Source organism: Electrona antarctica (genome assembly GCF_951216825.1).
Source record: "Electrona antarctica genome assembly, chromosome: 5".
NCBI lineage: Eukaryota > Metazoa > Chordata > Actinopteri > Myctophiformes > Myctophidae > Electrona > Electrona antarctica.
This window is the reverse complement of record NC_136810.1, coordinates 6,761,947-6,779,411: the sequence shown is the minus strand read 5'-3', so window position 1 is coordinate 6,779,411 and position 17,465 is coordinate 6,761,947. Positions and strand designations below refer to the sequence as shown.

The window sequence follows — 17,465 nt, the reverse complement described above, 5'->3', positions numbered from 1 at the left end:
TACATTTTATTATAATGAAATGCCAAACATATTGACACCAGGGTTTAAGTGGTTAAACAGGCATTAGGGCAGAATCGTGAGACTGAAAAGGACTGTGAAAAGCCATGAATCACAGACTCTAGTTCAGGCTGTCTGACATCCCATTTGGTCTGAGATAGGAGAACTGATAAGCCTCTCTGTTTTAATGATGCAATGCGAGTGTGTGGTATAGCCAAAAAGCAACTCAGGACTCCTGAATCGCTGTCCTCCACACTCTCCAGAGAGAGAGAGAGAGCTCTACATTGTCGTTAGCTAAACTGTCGCAGTCCGTCTACGTAAGTGGTGTGCTTCTTGCTCCCTCCTGGGTTGGCTCCCATAGAGTCAATTTACTTGCCTCGAGTTCCAAGAGAGGTGTTGGAATCTAATCCTGTATTTTGCTATTTTTCCTCATCAATGTCATTCATATGACTGACAGCTCCAGTCAGTAACTATTATTAACATCCAGTGATTCCAGTGGAACCAGTTCCGTTCCTGTTGATGTTAGGTCCTCCAAGGGGCGTGCTGTGGACCTAACCAGCCAGTCCACTTCTGCTCCTTTAAAACAACTGGCTGTCCTCCCACAATGAGACCAAACACTTTCAGCTGCACACACACACACACACACAGTTCTTTTTGGTTCTTAGTCCATGAGCCAGAGCTCCACATTTGGTGGGAAAAACTAGAACTATATTAAATTGTTTATAGGATCAATACAAATAAATTAATACATTCCACAGTAGTAGCTTTTTCATATTTTCGGATTATTTTGCATATTTTCCTACATAATGCCTCATTTACATATTTAAACATGTAAAATTTGTAATACAATAAATCATTGTCTTCGTGTAAGTACTCAATTGGGGACGTTTCATGGTGATAACAATCTAATAGGTGTGGTTTTGCCCACTCAATTCATAATTAACGTTCCAATTTTGGAGCTCTGGCTCATGGACTTAACCTGACTCCGCCAGATGGGGCAGCAGAGAGTACACTGGGTTCCCTACCCAGTGTACTCTCTGCTGCCCCATCTGGCGGAGTCAGGTTATCATGGACTAAGAACCAAAAATATCTGAACCGGTTCCCATTGGGAACCAACCGGTGGAAAAGGGGCCACTATGTCTCTCTCTCAGTCATCAGGTTCGGTGACACACTGTTCCACTATCTCCCTGAGGTTGGGGTTCTCCATGTCTCTCTCTCAGTCATCAGGTTCGGTGACACACTGTTCCACTATCTCCCTGAGGTTGGGGTTCTCCATGTCTCTCTCTCAGTCATCAGGTTCGGTGACACACTGTTCCACTATCTCCCTGAGGTTGGGGTTCTCCATGGCTGCAGCCACTCGTTCCTTGTCGTTGATCTGCTTGTTAACTACAGAGACACAGAGACGAGACATAATCAGTCATCACACAATGTATGTACAGTACTACTGCATACTGACTGGATGGATACAATGTATGTACTACTGCACACTGGCTGGATGGATACAATGTATGTACTAGTGCATACAGACTGGATGGATACAATGTATGTACTACTGCATACTGACTGGATGGATACGGTGTCTGTCTTGTGTCTAGTCTTGGGATGTCATAAGATACAGAATATCGATCAGCATGTTTGCTGCCGTTGTTGTATTGCTGTTGTCTCCGCCAGGCCCCTAAGGCGTGGCAGAGACCATGTTTTCGCCCCTGTCTGTCTCTGTACAGCTTGCAAAACTGTGCACGCACGCACGCACATGATGCAGTTTTTATTATTATATTACTGGTATATTATGCACACACACACACACACACACACACACACACACACACACACACACACACACACACACACACACACACACACACACACACACACACACACACACACACACACACACACACACACACACACACACACACACACACACACACACACACACACACACACACACACACACACACACACACACACACACCTCTTCCCAATTATCAATGCTTGAAGGAGGCATCATTGCCAAGCCTAATAGTCATTAAATAGCTCGAACTAGTGCTGGTTATTTAGTTAGGACCCGCTACAGTGGTGTTCGATACGAACTTAACCGGGATGTAGAAACCTCTACTTCAATGCTCTACGAGTTGCTTAGCCATTAGCCAGTTATTCTGTCTCATCTAGAAGACTTGTTCCAAAGGTAATAGAAGCTATCCAAGGTATATGGGTTGTAAAGCCAGATACCTTGGTTCGTATGTGTTGACATGTTGGAGATACCGCGTGCGTTGTTTGGTATCTCCAACATGTCAACACATACGAACCAACCATCTACTGTGTGAATGGATGTTGTGTATTAAACCTTTTAGTATTGCTGTTATATTTTATGATAAAATAACAACAAGTAGCAATAGCAAGTTGAATACTATTACTATATACTATACGGAAAGCAGGTAAATTTAATTAATTAACTGATAAGAAAATGCAGCTGTACTACGACAGCGGCTTTAACATGATCCCTTACTGCTGAGACTGTAATCTCTGAAGAGACCATGTGTGCTGGTTGTTAAACACTTACTGTCTTCTTCTGTGGCGTGAGTTCCCTCAGAAATGTAAATGTCCAACTGGAGAGATAAAGAAATGGAAGATAAATGTTAAAAAGGCAATTACTGTATGCTCTGCGGATCTGAAAATGTCACTTTCAGAATCACGGAACGCAGCGATTCAGGCTGGATCCCATGGGCTAGCTTTCTGCACCTGGCAGTTATGACACGGGGGGTTGCTTGCCCAGGTAAGAGGTCTGAATACATGCAAATTATCTCTCAGGATGGTACATTTACCTGATAATACCCGCTGCATACTTAGGTACGTTATCGGAAATATACCTGAGGTATGCCCTCCCACAAACAAGTTTTTCACACAGTGACTGAGTCATTGTTTTAAAAATAATGCTCTGAAAACAAACGTTCGTATCGTGCACTGCTTATTATGATGTCTCAGTCAGTATGCCCATAATTAATAGCTAGTATGTCTAATTGGACGTACCCTAGCACTTGGCTGTATTGAGTTGTTGCTGTACCAGTGTACCACGTGCCAAACTAAATTCCTTGTATGAATAAAGCAATAAGCCACGAGAGGTCTCAGGTTACCGGGTATTTTACAATGGCTGGGCGGCTTAGGCAGACCCGACGCGCAGTGGAGGGTCTTCTACCCTCCCAGCCATTGTAAATGAAATGAAATGAAATCTATATTTACCCAGGGTATCTGGGCTAAGCTCAAGAACTTGTTTCCAGCCAGGCCCTGCTCATAGAACACATTTCATCGTAGTGGTTGATGCCTTGTTCAAGGGCATTTCAGCGGTGGTAATTTTAACGTGTCGGACGGCTGATTCGAACTGGGAACCTTCCGGTATCTAGACCGCGCCGCTATCCGTTCGGCCACCGCTGCCACCAACATACCTGGTAAGCTGGGGCCTCGAGTGGCTTATTGCTTTTCTAAAAAGGTTACAAACATATAGCAATATTAACCTAATAAAACTATTAAATTCACAAAAGTAGCTACACTTTGCGCCACCAGAGCGAGCCACATCACTTCCTTGTTTTGCTCGGCAAGTAGGCTATGAGACGGGAGAATAGCGCTTGATGTCTTTACGGGGCTGCCTGGAGCCACACATTCAGTCATATGTAACAGTACAGCATAGTATAATATATATGTATAGCTTATATGTATAGTGTCATTATATATAGATATGTTCTAGTTACGTTCTTAGCTTACGCATGTTTCTTGATAAATGCTTTTTATATATGTGATGTATTCCCATGCTTTTTGTTCTTGCTTAATGTAAGTCGCTCTGGATTAAGAGCGTCTGCTAAATGCCTAAATTGTAATTGTAAATTGTATATGAGCCGGGCGGTGCTTAGACGCCCGCACGGCATGGGTTTGTAAGGCAATCAAGCGCTCCCCTTCCCCAGTACAGCTACAGAGCTGCGGAATCAGCTGGGAATGATATAAAGTGATTGAGGGTGTGGGCTATCGGTGAAATTTACAACGGTCACGTGACGGTAACCAGCCAATCAGAATCAAGTATTGGGACTAACCGTTTTAGAATTAAGCAATATTACACTCGAGGGTGTGGGTTAACGTGATTATTGCCACTTCAGTGATGCTTGCAGAAACTCGACTTCGTCTCGTTCCTCACCGCATCCCTGTCGTGGCAATAATCACGTTAACCCACACCCTCGAGTGTAATATTGCAATTATACAACAGTTACCCTTAAAACTAAGAAAATCGCTGAAAGAATATATTTTTTTAATGACAGATGTAGTCACTACGACCACAAATGTCCCAAGAAACTAGCTAGCCTAGCCACCGAGTTTGCTAGCGCTCTGGGAGAACAGAGCAGCTGAATTCTTTGTTTTGATTAGGTGGTGAATGGTGCTGGTTTAACCCACGGCTAGAAGGCTGTTTCAACCAATCAGATTGCTTCCTCGAAACGACCTGTGGTATAATCTGGTATAATCACTCCCTGTAGGGAGAACGGATACGTGTAACTGGCCCATTACATAGCCAATACCCCACTCTGGTTCTGTACTCAGTACTTGCCTTGTGTTTGAATGGTAAGCATCGCTGTAGTTTGACTTGTAAGCACAGGCCTGAAAACACACAAAGAAAGTCAGAAACAGATCATGATTTGAGATAATTATTTTGATCTCAATGAGCAGCCTCTCATTTGACATTGGAAAAGAGCTATTTCAGAAGGGCTTTCAGAACTAGTTCGGAGTGTCAGGACATCTGGAGGTGTGTAAATGGGGATGCAGGGACAGGAGGTGCTGTGCAGCCACGTAAAGCACTTTGTAAGCCCGTTTTGAAAAGTGCTTTAAAGGATTATTATTATTGTCACAGCAATCCCACATTGTGTTTTATATTCACCCACAATTGCAAAACAGCAACATTTCTGGCAATATAATGTGAAAGGATTTATTTATGTTTTAGTAGGCCCTACTGACAATAGATTGTGTGTTTGTGTGTATCGTGTGTGTTTGTGAGCATATTGCTTTGTTGCAATGTGATACACTGTACACACCATTTTGTACAATGGACCGGTGATTGCTATTATCTGGTCAGACACCTGCATTATGCCCGCTTGTTCAGTCCCAGGAGACCACAGCTCAATGGGGAAATTAGAGGCAATTATTCATGCCAAGGACAAACCTGTGTTTTCAATTCACATAATAGATGTTATAATGATAATGGACAATTGATTTGCAGCCAGGGCTTGAATCAATGAAAATGAAAATAACCGCAGAAATAGCAGCACACACGCACGGACGTGCTATCAGCTGGGGGACATCGTACCAATCAGTGTGGCCAGGGAGCAGTGTGGAACAGTTGGCGAGAACTTGATAATGATGAGATACTCGTCCTCTCCAATCTCTTGGACCTCCACACATTTCTCTGACACTACTTCCAACTCCTCCAGGGTGTTTGGCTTTTCTGGGTCCCGGATCGACCGAATCACATCTGGGGAACGAAGAGAGTTGAGTAATTTACAACTCAAGAGAAGTTAAAGCTGGAAATATTGATTTATTCTATTTTAATGAATACAAATGTATTTTAAAATAATTTTAGCACATTTCATTTATAATATATGAAATCATGCAGTAGTGTATTCTTCCAGTCTTTACATCCAGAGATTAAAATAGGGTGCATTTTGCATCCCAAAATGCAGTTTATAGTTAAGGGACGCAATAAAACGAATCCACAGGATGCACTACTGTACAGTTTTTTATTCTCTAGTTTATTTTTGCTAGCTTTAGTTATAATAATCATTTCTAATTCTGTTAAATGCTGCAATTTGTAAAAATTGCTAAATATGACGTATTATTTCCCTGAAATAAAGGTTTCAATCAATCAATTAATCAAATAGTACTGCCTGAATCACATAAGTCACAGTCACACAAATAATATATCCCTTCGACCAAGCGGGTATTTCCTCTTAAATGAGTGGTAGATGTTTGGTCTCTCATGCGAGAGACCGGTATTTGAATCCCTGGTTTTTGATTGATTACTAGTCGGAAATGCAAACAGCATACATGTGGTACAGTCAGACATTAAGGCTAAAACACCCCACAATAAGTCATGGGGGTCGTTTCCATTGTGGTCCTATCAATTCATTATTCATCAACATGATATGATGTCATCAACAAATACAAAACACCATAAAACATGTACAAAGGAGAAAAAGGAAAAAGGCGGTGACTCCTCCTTTCTATGGGAATGTACTTCCCCTTGTGGTCTTAGGCCAATTTTGATGGGTAGGTACTTACAGATAACAGAGATAACAACAGTTCACCAATCTCACAGAGTCACATTGTCTGTTGTCATGAGTCACTCACTCACCAATGGTGAGCATTGGTGACTCAACCAGTCGACTTGAAGAAGGAGAAGCAAGCACTCAGTTATGTAGTGCCCCCCCTTTTTTCCCTCACTGTATATGTTTCTTTTCCCTTTTTACCTCCATTATGATGAATTCCTGTTCTGTTCTTTGTCTATATAGAAGTGTCTATTTTGTACGTCTCTAAATGTTTTGATGAATTGAACATGGTGGACCCTCTTGTAAACAAGTGTAATGCTTAATTGGGTCGTCCACTCACAGTTAACAGCCTTTGTATCGAGTTTGTGCTTGAAATGTAATGTAATTCTGCAAACTGTTATATAAATATTATATTATATTAATAAATATTTCAATCAATCAATCAATGCCAAGTAGTAGAGTGACGGGTGCACGGTTCAGCTAGATACAGTTCATAGAAAATAATGCCAGCACTCATGTTATATCCAATAGGATTCTTGTTTATTTTTGCGTATGTTGTTTGCTGCGGGGAAAAAAATCCTATTGCATATAACGTGAGTGCTGGTATTATTTTCTATGAACTGACTCAACCAGTCGACAATGACATCAGTATTGAGAAGTTTACATTGTAATCTAGTATACTAGTTTAAAAAAAATATATATATAGCTGCAAGCAGCGATAAGACGGGACCAACCAATAAGCCCTTGTAGGCTGCTCAACAGTGCCACTTTAGGTCACCCAGTGGTATTGCAGCTGTCCGTACCCCAAACATACAAACAGACAAGGCATGAGTTATGCCTGTTCAAAGTGCCTGTTATCGCCGCTTGCAGCTATATTTTTTGTAAAAATGTTCACGTACAAACTTCTCTTCAACTGGGATTTCAGATAATGATCCATAGATTGTGTGTAGAACATTTCACGCAAATTGCAGAAAATCAGGTTTAAGCATTAATTCTAACTGCTCAAAATGGTGGAAAATCTGAGGTCGGAGCTTACTGGTCAAAGTCACTGACCATGGCTTTTGGCCAAATGAGGCATGAGTAATGCCTGTTCAAAGGTTTCATTTTCAAACGATTGCTATAGCGCCCCCCTTTGGCCAATTGGAGTAAGACTGGTTTCAGTGCTATTTGGCATGACCCTTTACCATACTGTAAAGTTTCATAAACATGACAATGCATGTATACATTAGGGGCAGAAGAAGAATTATCATAAAACTGCAATTTTCATTGGCTCATAAAACATTAATTTTTCACTTCAAAAATTATCATTCAAAATGGAGGGTTATCTAAAGGTCAGAGGTCAAAAGTCAGAACATGAAAGTAACATGAGGATCGCATGTGTCGAAGTTGTATTGCTGACAGTCAAACGGTTCATGAGCTATCCCTGTTCAAAGTTTGCATTTTCATTGAGTGCTATATCACCACCCTTTGGCCAATGGTCGTGGGCTTCGCGTCCTCACCGTTTGGCATATCCCTCTATATTGCCAAGTTTTGCGAAAACCGACTGCACGGTTAAGCCAGAACTGCTATTTTTGGTGGAAGAAGAAGGAAAAAAATAAGTGAGTAAAAGGGACCAAAAGTCCCTTCAGGCTTGGTCCCTTAAAAAAACAAATACAAATACAATAATGGACCAATAAGAAGTCCCTTCGCTTCAGGCTGTCCCTTAACTATTTAATCAGTCGTCACTCGTCAGATCACACAGACAACTTTAATTGATCAGCACCACCAACTGATATCTTGATAGTTGCACATTAACGATTAAGTTGTTTCCGTATGTAGGCTAAGTAGTGATCATGACAAATAGCGTTTTTTCTCAAAGTGGGGTCCAGGGATCCTCACGGTTCCTTGAGTGGGTTTCAAAATTCAAATGGACCCTACGATTACAGGTCTGTAACTCAGTTATGGGGTTTGAGTTTGTTTGAGAACGAACCACTGCTCAATATAACACTAGCCAGTTTAGCTCGTTTGTTAGCTTACCATAAACTTCTAATGCTTTCTCTTCCATTTTCTGGGTCCTGAGTGCATTCTTCTTGTCATAGAGTCGAGAAAACTGTAAAACTTTAGTGACAGTGAGAGACACAAGACTCTATAGTACTACTTCCATCTTTCAGAAAACCGTAAAACGCCATAGTAAAAGAACAAAACTGCAGGGCAGAGTGAATGACTTTGACAGCTAAACGTCAAAACTAGGGCAGCCAGCCAGTTTATAATAGATCTACAACTATACGGTGGATCTTTGCTCAGTTGCGTTGCGATCAGATGGCGGTTGAGATCTCTGGGCCATTGGACGTCGCGTCGGTGTTTGTTTGCGCATGGATCTCGCGCACCGAAAATAGCCAATTTACAAGTTCACAACACGTCGCATCGAGACGCGTTGTGAACTTGTAGATCGGCTATTTTTTGGTTGCGCGACACTTTGTATCTCATCTGTTGCAAGAAGAAGCAATCAATTAACGATCGATACATGATCTTCTGGCCTGGGTCGCGTTGCATCATGACTTGAGACATTTTAAACGTGATTTTATTTAAAGGTGTCCCCAAAATGTCTACGTAAAGCACACACGTATGCTTTTAAATGGCAACTTTGCGATGGAAGTTAGTTGATCACATTTTCTGAACATCGCCATCGGTTGTCGATTAAGTTGGACTCTTGTTCGTCCCTTCACTTCCGTGTTTCTATTTTGCTCCGCTTCTGATTGGGCAGCTTACGTCAGCTGACACTGGGCAGAAGGGGAAAGAAATCACATGACACGTGACTGACGGATTCAGCCCAGCCCAGGCCAGTAGTACACACAGGAAGATAATGTCCACTACCACTGTACACTACTTGTTTGTTGCCAGTGCCACTGTTCTTGCAGCATGTTTATTTTTTATTTTTAGAGTTTTAGTTTAGTGTTGTTAGAAAATGGTCCCACGGGCATAAGTCTGACTCCCGGTCTATTGTTATTGGACCAGACTTGACGTGCTTGCCTTGAAGATGTTGAACATGTCTGACTCTGAACAACAACGGGACGAGGATGAGGAGGAGGAGGAGGTGGTGGTGGTGGTGAGCTCCCATGTCAGCTCCATAGAGGTTTGTCTGATCCAGGAGAGCAGTTTGTGTGGAAGTGTTGTGGTCCAGGAGGCAGAGAAGGTCCGGATGGCCCAGGGCTGTTCTGTGATCTGTGCGCTGGGGAAGACAGGAGGACTGCTGGTCGCTGATGTCACACACACAGAGGCGTTGGGGACGAATCTGGAGGGAACCTACTCAGAGTGAGTAGAATACACTGTCACTGCTTGATTAATACTTGTCTTTATTATCATAATAGAGGAATTACACTATATGTGCACTGACTGTTAGGCCTGACTCACGTGCACAACAGATTGATGTATAGCTGATGCATGAAACTTGTTTACTGATGCGTGGCAGCGGTGGCCGAACGGATAGCGGCGCGGTCTAGATACCGGAAGGTTCCCAGTTCGAACCAGCCGTCCGACACGTTAAAATTACCACCGCTGAAATGCCCTTGAACAAGGCATCAACCACTACGATGAAATGTGTTCTATGAGCAGGGCCTGGCTGGAAACAAGTTCTTGAGCTTAGCCCAGATACCCTGGGTAAATATAGATTTCATTTCATTTCATTTCATTTCATTTCATTTCATGCAAGCTCGCAATTCATTTCCAATGGGAGTCACATGGTTTGACACAACATTTTTGTTGTATGAGGGGAGGGGGGCAGTCGAAACACAGCCGAAAGGCAAGCCGTACAACACAAATGTTGTGTCAAACCATGTGACTTCCATTGGAAATGCATTGGGGCAAGATGTAAACAAAGCCTTTGTTTACATCTAGCATGCATCAATGTTGTATGCTAGATCGAAAGGTGTGAGCCAGGCCTTACTATGAAATTGTGTGTTTCCCGTCAGTGTGTTGTTTGGTTGGTCACCCGTGACCCCAGGCATGACCATCACGTGACATCATATCCCTGATGTCATCAATATTACGCCCATATATGGAGATCCCTGATGTCATCAATATTGGCCAGCAACTCTACATCAGTTCTGACCTCAAACCTCAAAACTTTAGATCTCCATATATGGAGCTGACCTGTTCTGACATTCCATATGTTGATCTGACCTCATCAAACCCTGTAGACTCAAGACACACTCCATATATGGCCAGTACACATTTCATTCCATATGTTGATCTGACCCCCATGCCAAAGCGCCAGTGCTCGCCCAGCATTCTGCTGTCACCTAGGCGGATGCGTGCACGCGTGCTCGCCGTTTAGGGCGAGGTCGCTTCTCGCCCTCTTACTGAGAGTTAAGGCCTATTCATAGTCTGGATTTTCGGTGGTGAGGTGACCACCGCTCCGGTGGTGAGCTGACCACCGGAGCTGAAATAACATGAAGCGGTGGTGAGTAAAAACAGAGAGAAGGGCTGGGGCGGTGGCGGTGGTTTGCTCTTCACCGCGGCTTGTGACGTCATGTTGTAGTTCGGTGGTCACCTAACCACCGAAAATCCAGACTATGTATGAGCCTTTAGACTATGAATTAATTTGTTTTTGTCTTGTTTCTATGGGAGCTGAGCTTCAAGCACTTGTGCAAATGGCAAATAAAGTCTATTCTATTCTTATTAACAGTTTGCAAATATTACAGTGGTACGATTACACAATGGTGCGGATATTAAAGCCCTATAGGGGTTGTTTCCATTGTGGTCCTGCGATCCTTAACTTTCAAAGAGTCGATTTGTTTACATTTTGTACATGCACTCTTAGATTAGGATTTTACTGTGTAGCATTATAAAAGTAAAAACAACACACATGTACGTCTGAAACCTAATGTTATAAGGGTTAACCGTTGTGCAAGTTGTTATTAAACTCTTCTCTTGGGAACATAGAGGGAACCTATCATGCATTCTATCAATTGACCGCTAGAATGAGACTACAGCGATAATCTGTGTAGTGATTTCGGTACAAACAAGGGACTACAATAATTTCGCTCCTATGCCACCAAAATGTGGAAAGCCCTACTAACAGCCATTAAGACATGCGAATCCCTTGACTCCTTCAAAACCGCTCTCAACGGGCAACAACGGGCGGCTGCAATTTGAAACTGGCCCCATAAAATCTGAATCCCCCCCTTACTGTATATATAAGTTTATTTTCTCTTTTTACCTCCTTACATGATTTCCTGTTCTTTATATAAAGGTGTATATTTGTACGTCTCTAAATGTTCTGATGAATTGAAAATGGTGGACCCTTGTAAACAAGTGTAATGCTTTATCATTGTGTCGTCCACAGTAACAGTCTTTGTATTGAGTTGTGGTTTCATGTGAAATGTACACTGTTATTAAATACTTCAATCAATCAATCATGGACAAAATCAAATATCATTCACTAATACTATAGTATACGTTTTTCCAAATACCTCAACATTCATATTGTGGTCATCACAATTTGGTTCTTTCACAAAATATGAGATTTTTGATCAATAATCACTGAGTAATGCTTATGACTAAGTGGTTGGGTAAAGGTGAGCTCATCTAGAAGTTACACCACTTTACAGCCTTTAAAACCAGGAAAACGCAACACTTAAGAAGCCATTGCACAATATTAAGATATCCAAAATCCTAGACGATCTTTAGTACACTAGTATTGTGATATAATATCAATATATTGGCCCAGCTCTGCATGTAACAGTGGAAACTCATTTGAATTAACATGTTATGCCACAGACGAAAAACAGTCTAAGTCCACGCTATGTATCCATAATGTATAAATGATAGATAAGGGGTCAGGACAACGAGGCCTTTTCGTGGAGGGGTCAGAATGAAATTTGGACTTAGACTGTTTTTCGTCTGTGGTACTCTGTGGAAACTTTCCACCAGTCTCTTAAAGTTCAACAAATTAGGGACCGGGGTACATTTGGTTTCATATATTCTTTTCTTCTCTACTGTGCTTGGCTGTCCCTTCAGTTTTTCCTGGGAAGAAATGACTGTTCATACAGGTTCTGTCAGCGGTCTCAGACTGTTGGCCGTGGGCTCACAGTGCGAACTGAAGCTGTTTGAGGTGGAAGTAGAGCGATCTGGATCCACTACTCTGGTCTGTCGGTGTCAGTGTCCTGCAGGCAGCCTGGTACAGATGCTCAAAGACAAGGACATCAGTAAGTGTTGTTTTCATTTCCCAAAGTTGCCAGTTTGTCCCCTCATCATCATCATCATCATTGTCGTCATCACGATTATTTATTTGTTTAACCCATTTTGACCTGAGATCAGATTCTAAAAATGTCTTCTACATCCTGACAGTTCTTCGATTTTTCAAAAATAGCAGACCTACAAGCTCGTAGCTTGTAGATCTGCTATTTTTCAATAGCTAAAGCATAACATAATGCTAACACCAAAAGGGGTTCCCGCCCAAAATGGGTTAAAACCTCAAAAAAGGCATTGAGGGCGAACCCTCATATTCAATGATGCTGAGGTACAGGCTTACAATAATTGCAGAGGCAATACAAAAGAGCCCAAGAAAGTATGGCATTATCAATCAAAACATTTAAAATATAACGGCGAAGAGTACTAAATACAAATATGAACATGAGTGTATGAATTGATAATGTAACACAAATTAATAAAACAATGACAACAATAGAACACTCTGGACACACTGGACTTAATTATCGTTGTTTTATCTTTATCTATTTATTAATATGAGTGTCGTTAGGTTTGTAATCAAACGTTCTTAAGGTTTTTTGCACTTTTTTGCACTTTCAACTGCTGTTGTTGTTTCAAGCTGCACTACAATGCTTTTCACCCACTGTTTTACTTGTAATTCATGTGATGTGACAATAAAGTTCTATTCTATTCTATTCTAGAACCAACAAAAAGGAAAAGCTAAAGGCAATGACAGTTAAAATATATACAATTGGCAATTAAACCTTGAAATAGGCTCAATGGTATTAATGTGGACAACTTGTTTTTGAAGCATGTTGTCACAGTAACAAAAAGCAGATCTTCCTAACTGTGTGGATTTTTTGAACCTGCAGGGTGAGCCAAGTTTGTGAACAGCAGGCAGTGATGCAAATAGCCTGCATCCTGTAATACTTACTCACTAAATTGAGAAAGGACGCAATCATGTCACCCTCCATTACATTGAAAACCTATTATTTACATCACTGAACGGGTACCACTACCTAGTACCTATAGAGGGTATGCATGTGACATCATCATCAAACCCGGAAGTTATGCAGGAACGCCTACTGACTGGCAAAAAACTACTTTCTGGCCTTGACAACCCATGCATCCAAACAGAAAAGTTCTATCTGATTGCATTAAACAACGTTAAACAATGTTAAACTCACTTTGCATGTTGCTTTGCCACTCGATTTGCCACTCGATGTGCCATTCACTTTAAGCATGCGCATACTCTCTATATAACAAGTTAACAAAACAGGGTGAAGCTGGGGAGCTTCGGTAAAAAAGCTTTGTACTCACCGATGGACAAACATCGGTGAGTACAAAGTTCCGTTTGTTGGTACAGTTGGCATGGAGTTTACATGCACAGTTTATCACAGTTCTCTGCGTCTGTCTCCCCCCTGCAGGTGTGTGTGAGATAATATCCATCCGCATGCTGTGCTTTGTGGACGGGAGGTGCTGTTTGCTGCTGAATGACAGCTCCTTGCTGTGGTTGACATGGGAGCAGGGAGCAGGAGATGACCCACAGCCTCTCTCCTGCTGTGACCTCCCTCTGCCTATCCCAGTATGCCAGTATCATCTCTGCAGAGGAACTCTATTTGTCCTCGCCACCAACGGAGTCATTTGTATCCTCAAATCTTTATTCATGTTTCACTAAAAGAGTGCCCAGAGGCAGTACAGTGAGTAGAGGAAAGGGGGAGGACGTAAACAATACAAAGCATGAAAGCAATGTTTTTCACCTACACTCTTAATCTTGCGTCCATATTTTAGTCATGATGCTTTTGAAAAATGTTAACGTTGTTTAAAAAAATGCCATCATTTTCATACTTTTTAAAAATAGACGAGCTACACGCTCGCAAGGGGTGCATCGTTATGAAGTATAATGTGTGCTTGTGATACAGTTTGCAAAGACAAGCACAGGAAAGTACAGTTCAATACAAGGTCTGCTAATACGATTAAACACAGACAGAAACCACTATGGCTTGTTGGGGTCCTTCGTAGGCAGTACATTAAATAAATATATCCTGCTCCTCCTGTCAAAACTATTGTAGTTTTCTATTCTAAAAGTGAATCACTATACACTACGGTATAGTGATTATCTTCAGAGTATTGCCTGTATAGAGGGTATGCGTGCGACATCATCATCAAACCCGGAAGTTATGCGGGAACGCCTACTGAGTGGCAAAAAACTACTTTCTGGCCTTGACAACCCATACATCCAAACAGAAAAGTTGTATTTGATTGCGTTAAACGACATTAAACTCACTTTGTCACTCACTAGGGCGGCTGTGGCTGCGGCTGCGGCTCAGGAGGTAGAGCAGGTCGTCCAATGATCCATGGGTCGGCGGTTCGAATCCCGGCTCCTCCTGTTTACATATCGAAGTGTCCTTGGGCAAGACACTGAACCCCAAATTGCTCCCGATGTGCTGGTTGGTACCTTGCATGGCTTCCGCCGCAATCGGTGTATGAATGTGTGTGTGAATGGGTGAATGTAATGCACAATCTATGTAAAGCGCCTTGGATAAAGGCGCTATATAAATGCACCATTTACCATTTCACTTTGCCACTCGATTTGCAATTCACTTTATGCATGTGCATACCCTCTATAGGTAAACTGTTGACCACGGCTGTTTGAAGTGCCTCGACAGTCAAGTCATTTCAAATTGGTGTGAAAGTTATTTTTCACATTTTCGCAATGCAGTGTTTGCAGTGTTTGCACTGATGCCAGAATAAATACAGTATTGGGCAATATATGTGAAAATACAGTTGCTACTGTTGTTGTTTTGTTCTTGGATAACCCCAAGTTATAAGAACAAAAAAAAGGGTTTTCAAAGTAGTACTACTTAATTCCCAAAAGGTGTAAACTGCAGGCTTGCATAGAAAATGATTCCAAGGCACTCCATCTTTGATGAAAAATATATCATATCATCGAGTGCCTTGGAATCCTTTTCTTTGCAAGTCTGCTGTTTACACCTTTTGGGAATTAAGCAGTGCTACTTTGAACATTTTCATATTCCTACCTGACTGATCCCTGCACTGCTTCTTTTTTCCATTTTCAAAGGTTTAAGAGTTACCATATTTTGCTACGGTGGTGTGGGGTTGGGAAACTTGGGAATCAGACACACCCTAGAGTATTTTCTTTATCTGAGTGTTTGACAGAAAAACTATATAGCCTACGGCCTACCCTATTGGCCTGAATATAAAAAAACAGGGTCATATTATAATAATCAGAGACTAGACTACTTAACATTCAATGTTCTTTTTCCACAAATGAGTCTTGAAAAATGGGGGTCGTCTTATAATCAGAGTCGTCTTATATTCGGCACAATAGTACGTAGACCCTTAGCTTCAAATTTGAAATGAAAGCAGATAAATAGGAAAAACTATTTTCACACTCCAGCCTCAATGCAAAAACATCCATCAAGGTTACTGCCAACATTCTGACTAACCCATTTAGACCTGAGGACGATTCTACAAATGTTTTCTAAATCCTGACAGTATTCTGAAAAACCTATGTTTCTATATCAGTGGTGCTCAACCTTTTTCATGTCAAGGACCCCCAGAATTATCTGTATTTGGCCACGGACCCCCATCTGAAAATATGTTGTTCTAGGGACCCCCCTAGAAGCAAAGATTTGAGTTAAAAACGTTAGCTCTGAAAGAATACATATTCAAAGATTTGTGCCACATTTTCAGGATTTTTCAAAAATAGCAGATCTACAAGCTCGTAGCACGGCACTCGGTTCCGCGCTACGAGCTTGTAGATCTGCTATTTTAAAATAGCTAAAGCATAACATAATGCTTAAAACGCCGGAATGGGTTAATATAAGACAAAAGGGAAATTCCTTCTATTCCTTTTGACAGCAACATGCAAGTGGATGAGAGGGAATACTTTTGTTGATGGACGGACCGTTTCTGGTTTATCTCAACAGAGATGCTATGTTGACTTGTAGTACAGAGCGAACACGTCCTTGGTGCTCTGGGCTTTCATGAAAAACATGTCCTTGGTCGGTTGTGAGTTAAAATCATTTTCTTTAAAGTATTAAATTGTTACATTTGGCGTATTTTTGTCAAAGTACATTATTTATTTTGTCTATTGTTAGCGGTAATTTCTTTGCATACCGGTATCCAAGTTATTAGTCATATATCTACCCTGTAATTGTTTACAAACCCTTTAAAGGGAAACATAAATGTAAATTGTATTCATATTTCCCAGTGTTCAATGCCAAACACACAACTAAATTGTTAATCGCAATCGTCAGCAAAGCGTTGATGATCGTGTCAGCCCTACCTGTGACTCGGTGAGCATGTTTCTTTAACTGTGAGCTCCAGATGTGTTTGACAGCATGGAGGGGAAACAGCTGGCCACGGTGAACCTCCCTCTGTACATGAGCTCTGGACTTGAGGAAGAGGAGCAGAGCCCTCCCCCCTGCCCCTCCTCCTTCTCTGACCTGCAGGTGTCTGATGATCTCAGTACAGTTGTAGCCGTCAGTCCGTCCCACGAGGCCGTGGCGGTCGACCTCAACCACTATTTCAGGTAACAGTTCTTCAGGAGGACACTGTGGGCTGGACTAATTTAACCACATTACACCTGGCACCACTATTTGGGGCATGTCATTAAAAACGTTCAAAAACGTTCCGCTAGGGTAGGTACCCTCACAAAAACATGCAGTAATCCTGGTCTCTAAACTACCTCCCCCTGGCCAGCCGGGGCGCCTGATGGAGGGGAAAGGAACTGGTCGGAATAACGTGTTCCTTCCACGCGCTACGTCCGGCCAGGGAAATTCCCCCCTGTCAGGTGAAAAGAAGCAGCTTGGACTCCTCATGCATAGAAGGAGGCATGAGGTCAGTCCGCTGCCCCCCCAGGTTGGCAGAGGAAGTGTAGCGCCCAGGATTACACTAGATAATTGGCACTGGGTGAAAAAAGCTGAGTTACAAAATCGTGGGATAAAAATTATA

At 41.9% G+C, this 17,465-nt stretch overlaps 2 protein-coding genes across 4 annotated transcripts in view; one reads left to right on the top strand and one right to left on the bottom strand.

Annotated features, from left to right (window-relative positions):
* Positions 1-1,069: 1,069 nt before the first annotated feature.
* Positions 1,070-8,657, bottom strand: ciao2a (cytosolic iron-sulfur assembly component 2A). The gene is made up of 5 exons (XM_079500489.1): positions 8,313-8,657; positions 5,339-5,503; positions 4,586-4,635; positions 2,561-2,606; positions 1,070-1,383 (listed from the first exon to the last, which is right to left on the bottom strand). The coding sequence occupies exons 1-5, from the start codon at positions 8,338-8,340 to the stop codon at positions 1,283-1,285; spliced, it is 390 nt and encodes a 129-aa protein (XP_079356615.1). The 5' UTR covers positions 8,341-8,657; the 3' UTR covers positions 1,070-1,282.
* spg11 (SPG11 vesicle trafficking associated, spatacsin) overlaps positions 8,120-17,465 on the top strand; it is a 75,433-nt gene continuing 66,087 nt past the window's right edge. For 2 of the 3 annotated variants that reach the window (XM_079500480.1, XM_079500479.1), the window contains exons 1-4: positions 9,147-9,587; positions 12,294-12,481; positions 13,913-14,131; positions 16,839-17,043. In XM_079500480.1, the coding sequence (XP_079356606.1) occupies positions 9,313-9,587; positions 12,294-12,481; positions 13,913-14,131; positions 16,839-17,043 (887 nt within the window). In that variant the 5' untranslated portion in view covers positions 9,147-9,312. Of the gene's footprint in view, positions 8,222-9,146; positions 9,588-12,293; positions 12,482-13,912; positions 14,132-16,838; positions 17,044-17,465 lie in introns of those variants that run through there. The other variant, XM_079500478.1, reaches the window with a different exon arrangement.

Bases quoted from the DNA above. Each gene is read 5' to 3' on its own strand.
- ciao2a (XM_079500489.1), bottom strand. From the start codon at position 8,340: ATGGAAGAGAAAGCATTAGAAGTTTATG. The intron at 2,607-4,585 runs GCAAGTACTGAG...TTATCTCTCCAG, and splicing joins GCTTACCATTCAAACACAAG to TTGGACATTTACATTTCTGA. The intron at 1,384-2,560 runs GTAAGTGTTTAA...GTGTCTCTGTAG, and splicing joins TCACGCCACAGAAGAAGACA to TTAACAAGCAGATCAACGAC.